At 30.5% G+C, this 6107-nt stretch overlaps 1 protein-coding gene across 2 annotated transcripts; it reads right to left on the bottom strand.

Annotated features, from left to right (window-relative positions):
- Window positions 1-308: 308 nt before the first annotated feature.
- LOC124915199 lies at window positions 309-4654 on the bottom strand. 2 transcript variants are annotated; one of them, XM_047455872.1, is made up of 6 exons: window positions 3901-4654; window positions 3774-3821; window positions 2919-3277; window positions 1773-1954; window positions 741-807; window positions 309-651 (listed from the first exon to the last, which is right to left on the bottom strand). In XM_047455872.1, exons 1-6 carry the CDS (start codon window positions 4568-4570, stop codon window positions 610-612), a joined length of 1368 nt encoding a protein of 455 aa, XP_047311828.1. In that variant the 5' UTR covers window positions 4571-4654; the 3' UTR covers window positions 309-609. The 2 variants fall into 2 exon arrangements, with proteins under 2 accessions (XP_047311828.1, XP_047311829.1); XM_047455873.1 differs by lacking the exon at window positions 3774-3821.
- Window positions 4655-6107: the final 1453 nt, after the last annotated feature.

The following is a 6107-nucleotide window of genomic DNA, read 5'->3' as shown; positions in this document are numbered from 1 at the left end:
TGACAGTTATAAATATCTTACGTATAAAATATAAATTATAACCAAATTATATATATTTATTCATTTTAACTTAACACGTTTCAAAAACTCTATAAAGTAGAAAAGAAAACTTGTTTCATAACACCTAATAAAAGGAAGTGGCTGAATTCTGAAAAATCAAACTTCCATGTGATATGTTGATTCCGAGTTGTGTGATCAATTTGACGATTTGAGTGTCACTACTTACTAATTTCAGTCAAACCGGTTCGACTGGTTTTTCTTAACACTGATAGTTATTCTGGCTGGCACAAGAAATTTGAGCAAACGCCTAAATAAACCAGCCTTGTTTTTCACATAAATATATACCTGAATTAATAAAAAACAGAGTTTACTTGTCTCAAAACAACTTTGTTTCACCAGACGACTTCCCACCCCACAGAGTTTACTTAAGTGTTTCTGATAATATAAGCCACGTGTTTTCCCAAAAAAAAACATAAGTCAGAATTAATGTCTTAGAACAACTTTGTTTCATTTCACCAAACGACTTCCCACCAGACAGAGCTTACTTAAGTGTTTCCAGTAACATACAAAAATGCGACACAAAGCTCTCATAATGAAGAATTCATTCATTCAATATCTTGTCATGTTTCTCCATTTATCCTTCAAATCAACCTAAAACAGCAACAACTTGTTTATTAACTTGCAACATAAGATATTAAAATTAAAGTCTTTCAACCAAAACGGCATAACAACAATCTCACCTCAGTTCTCTGAACCAAAATATCTCTATACGCATTCAAGATGAACTTCCAATTACCTTTACCGTACCTTAAAACAAGAAGAAGAATCAAATTCATATAAAACATCAATGATACATACTTCTGCTAAGATATGTGCTCTAATATGCATAGACAAAAATAGTGTCACATCCAAAATGTTCCATCTGGCAACATTTGGAAACACTTTTTATTTTAGAAATTTCTCCATCCAAATATATAGACTTTGAAAGCTAGACAGACAACTTATCACTTAATCTAAATGATTTAGTGCTTAGTTGAAATAAAGTTCATTTGATATATAATATGCAACTCATGCTAAAATAATTAAGCAAAAAAAATATGGCTTAATTTAGTAAAAATAACTCCTTAATATTAGTAAGAACATCCAAAATACAATTTTAACCATAAAATTTAATCAAATTAAGTCATTATAAGGTTAAAATAGCTTTTATAAATAATTCCCCCACACTAGTTCCACATTTTATCAAATCAACTTACATATTGATACAAAGGAAAAAGATTTTAGGGTTAATGTCCTAAATGAAAGTGTACCGTTATGATAAGTGGCGGGTATAAAGAGGCGGTTATTAATAAAATGCTATAAACAAGAGTATTCAACTAATTCATTACTACACTAGACAACTAACATTCTAGTTATCCTACTCTATTAATAACCGTCTCTTTATTCCCGCCACTTATCCTAACCGTTCACTTCCACCATAGGAAGTTAACCCTTTCCCCTTGAATAATTTACCAAATACTTTAAATTTAGATACTTTCATATGGTTTTTTCAACATTTATTAACACATTTGACACTTAAAATTCAGTATTCTTAACTTTCAGTTTTGTTAAACTACACACTTAGACAGAACATATTTAGAATTTTATGTTTCTTTATCCATTGGGAAACAAATTTTAAAAGTGGTCCATGGTGAAAATAAAATAAACTAGGTGTTCTAATGCTGTAAATATATATGTATAATGCTAAAAGATTTGATAAGTGATAAACATACTTTTCAACACCAGCCCTCAAAGTATCTTCTTCAACGATACTCCATCTCCTCTTTTTTCTCTTTCCCAAATTTTTCATCTCAAGTATCTTCAATGGAGAAACACGCCTTTTACTTGGACTGGGCAAGTGAAGACGATTTCTGTCACTAGATCCATCAACTGCATCATCCAGGGATTCATCCCACTACAAACCGATAAAGTTGCAATACAAAACAGATTGTTCATGAGTGTTAAGACTACAAAATACTTGTGTACTTAGCATTTTGGAGACAAGAAATAAAGCAAGGTAAAATTCCTCCACTCTCAAATATCTTCATTTCTCATTCTCTAACAAAGTGTTATCAGGGCTTGGTTCTTAGCTATGGCTAGCAAAGGGTCAGTTTCTCAATTTACTTGGATCATACAAATTGATGCATATTATAAAAGTCTGACAAAGTTGAAGTGTTGAACAATAAATCTTATGTCAATTTTCTGAACCTAGTTATTTCAATAATGGGTGACCAAACTTATTGTTTGTTATTCTTAATCCTCATCAACTGAAGTCTGCACACCTTTCCTCTTTAATTTAAATAACTCAGAAATTGCATCATGGTTTATGATACTCTAAGATAAAGGGCTGACTCAGCCAATGCATATATGCTTGCCTTCTGGAGGAGGCAATTCATAATTTTCTACAGGTTTAACCTAATAACAGTTATAACTATGTATAATATGTAGATGGTAATAATTATAAACTTTTAATTATCCAATTAGATATGTTAAGTTGATTATAATCTCAAGTACAGTTAAGTTAATTTTATCTTACAATTTTACTTTATAATGATAAAACTATAAGGGTGTGTTTGATAACATTGGAATTGAAATTAGGGGTTTATTTCTAATTCCTATGTTTGTTAGATCATTTAAAATTAAGAATTAGAACTGGAATTTATTCAAATTGTCATTTCTACGTGTACTACAAAAATAAAAAAATCCCAAGAATTATAATTCTATAATTTTACCAAACATAGGAATTGAATTGTAATTCGATTTATTCTAAGAGAATTGAAATTTGAAATCCAATTATATTTCTAATTCCAGTTCCACTCATCCAAACACACCCTAAGATGTAATATTAACATATGATAATATGGGAAAAGAAGAATTACCTCATGGACACGAGCAGTGCTATTCCTCTCCATTAAGCCGGGCTTCCTGCTAATGTTATTCTGAGTCTCATTAACACCAATAGCCTCGTCACTCTTAGCAGTAGATAGATTCTCTACATCCATGGGGCAACTCGAATTCAAATTGTTTACTGGCAGGTTAGAGATTATTTTGTCAGCAAGCTGTATTGCCTCGGGTAGAGGATCAACTACCACAGCTTGCAGGTCCCTACAACTGTCTCTTAGAGCTTTCTGCATTTTCTTAACTTCAGGTGTAAAAGTGAAACCATTTTCAGAAGCAGCTCTTCCATCCTGGCTATCTGAATCACTAATTTTTGCTCCTCTACTGCGTTTCTCCATTTCTACATTTGTTTGAAGCAATTAAATTATCAAAGACAACACATGAGGTATATGTTATATTATCGACAGAAAAAAAATGAATAGAACTGATGATATCACAAATATGCCTCAAATAAGCCGGCTGCCAGAAACATCTAAACCCTAAACTCATTAAATCACAAAAGAGGTTGCTCAGATTCCTGGGAAATTTTCTAAAACAACTAGGAAATACAAAAGACTGGCTATACTTGAGATTTTCCTTCTTAAAACTAGTATAATCAAACCAACAGCAAAAACTAAAAAATACCCTATTGCAGAAACCAACTGTAAGATCTTTCAAAAGATTGAAATGAATAAGAATGCAAACCACTTAAACAGGAATGAACTTTGTAAGGAACACTTGAAGCATCTAACCAGTTCAAGGAAAATGGCATTCCTCCATCAAACCATTAAAATTTCAAGAGGCATCATTTCAATTCAAGATTAAAACAAATATTAATGATAAGAGAGTTGTTTTACCTGCACTACTACTTTGAACTTCAACAGAATTGAGATCTTGATCGTATACTGAACAGGTAAAATTTCCAAGAGGCATCATTTCAATTCAAGATTAAAACAAATATTAATGACAAGAGAGTTGTTTTACCTGCACTACTACTTTGAACTTCATCAGAACTGAGATCTTGATCGTATACTGGGCAGGTACTCTGTTTCAAAACTTGAGTAATTTGCTCATTACCTACTGTCTGCACCACATGTTCAAGAAACGAAGGCCCCATATCCGCCCACGCTTCTTCAACATAAACTTTAACAGATTCCAGAGCTTCACAGCCTCTCCACTTCTTCAACAGATCTTCATCAACACTAGAATTCCATACAGAAGTCTCGATATCATCTCTCCAATTTAGTAGCTCATCAGAAATCAGCCCGACATTACCCGCCATTTCCATCTTCAGAACCCTTCCCCTCCAGATTCTCTTCACCGCATTGAAGTATTTCGCTCTGTCCTGACTCTCCTCAAGCAGCTTAACTGTGCAATCCACCGCCACGTCACAATAGGCCGCCTTGATGGCCTCAGAAGCTGTAACACCCGCCTGATAATCCAACTCCTCAATGCGCTCCATAAGAATGAGCATTTCCTCGGAAGCCAACCCCTTGGATATCTCCGAGACGATTTTTCGAACAAGTATTGATTTCTTTAAGCTCGAATCGTGTATGGAGAAAGGGAGAACGCTTAAAAGTTTGTCGATAATCCTATCGTGGAGCGGTTGTCGAAGAAGAAAGTCGATGATCCATCGAGAAACATCTTCATCCATTGAGAATAGCTGTAGAACTTGAAACCCTAGTTGTAAATGGAACTGAAAGTCGAACTCTCTTGCTGGAACTGATAAGGCGGGATTCAAAATTAGATGAAAAACTGTCTTTTAATTTATTTCAAAATATTAATGTAGAGTATTTCATCAAATCCTCTACATCAAAAAAACAAAATTTATAAGTAGATAAATTATTTTGTTAATTATATTTTATTTTATGGTGGGCACACAAAATAAAAAGTAAAATCATGTACACAATTATTTTAAATTATAATTAAAGAAAAAAAAAATCATAAACAAGACATAAAAATGAGAAACACATACAAATGTTTTAAGGTTTATACAAATAATGCTGACAATTTGAAGATCTGTTGTAACCGAATCGAATTATTTGGTTTTATTGCGAGTTATGGGGTTTATAGTTTAGGGTGTTTATGACAGATTTTTTCGGTTTGATCGGGATGGTATTTTTGTTCCCGTCCCGATTTCACTCAAATTCTGTCTCGAACAATATAAACACAATTAATAAAATTATCAATATATTTATTTATTCATTATATTTTATAAGAGTTTTAAGTTTATTTATTTAGAATAATATAAATTTTTAATATATCATAATAATATATATTATATTAAAAAAATATGTTTATATAATTTTTATTTTTATTTAAAAAATATGGTATAAACGGTGGTGCCTGCAGAGATTCCCCTAAATCAAACGGGAGAGAATAATAGTAAAAGAATAAACTCTGACATCCCTATATACAAATCCTAATATCCTTTGTTATTGTAGCATTAAACCATTATGAATTATTGAATTTGATTGACTCACCCTCAATTAAATAAAGAATTAATCTAACATAAATTCATTATATTAACTCAAATTCATAAAGTATTTTCAAAGGAGTCCCAAATTATTCAGAAAAAAAAAATAAACTATTGAATAATAACAAAATAAAAGCTATGAATGTTTAAAAAATAAATAAATAAAAGGTACTTGTATAAAAAGGAGTTGATTGTGTTATCAAATTGTATTTTTGATTGATATAATATCTTCAATACACCTTTAAAGAAAATGAGTTTACTTTCATCAACACAAATGGAATTTACTATTTTTAAATATTTTTTATTTAAATATTAGTTTATATGTGATAATGTTTCAAATATATCTTAATTAGTTATATCATGATTTGGAGAGGCTAGTTATATAAAAAAATAATATAATTTATATAAAATCAAATCGAATTATAAAAGCAGTTAATATTATTTTATGTCTTCCCGCAAATATCCTTTTCAATAAACTACAAATCTAGAATTGTTAAATAATTGATTTTGTATATAATTTAAATTTTAACTAGTTATTAACATTTTATTTAATGAAGTGAACATCAATCATTAACTTAATATTGGTCTTCTAAAAAATCATTTAGCTAACAATGTGTAATCTAAACAAACTTATAGTATAATAATTTCTTATAATTCTGTACACATTTTGCATTGAAAAAGTTTAAATCAAAATTTTTACCAAGTTAAAATAAAA

Source organism: Impatiens glandulifera, chromosome 9 (genome assembly GCF_907164915.1).
Source record: "Impatiens glandulifera chromosome 9, dImpGla2.1, whole genome shotgun sequence".
In the NCBI taxonomy this organism is placed as follows: domain Eukaryota; kingdom Viridiplantae; phylum Streptophyta; class Magnoliopsida; order Ericales; family Balsaminaceae; genus Impatiens; species Impatiens glandulifera.
This window is presented reverse-complemented; position numbering and strand designations above follow the sequence as displayed.

What these genes read in the sequence shown, in the direction of transcription:
- LOC124915199 (XM_047455872.1), bottom strand. Translation starts at nt 4,570, where the DNA reads ATGGATGAAGATGTTTCTCGATGGATCATCGACTTTCTTCTTCGACAA. An exon ending in AGTTCAAAGTAGTAGTGCAG is followed by an intron (nt 3,822 to 3,900) that starts GTAAAACAACTC and finishes TTACCTGTTCAG; the next exon opens with TATACGATCAAGATCTCAAT. An exon ending in TTGAGGGCTGGTGTTGAAAA is followed by an intron (nt 808 to 1,772) that starts GTATGTTTATCA and finishes TCTTGTTTTAAG; the next exon opens with GTACGGTAAAGGTAATTGGA.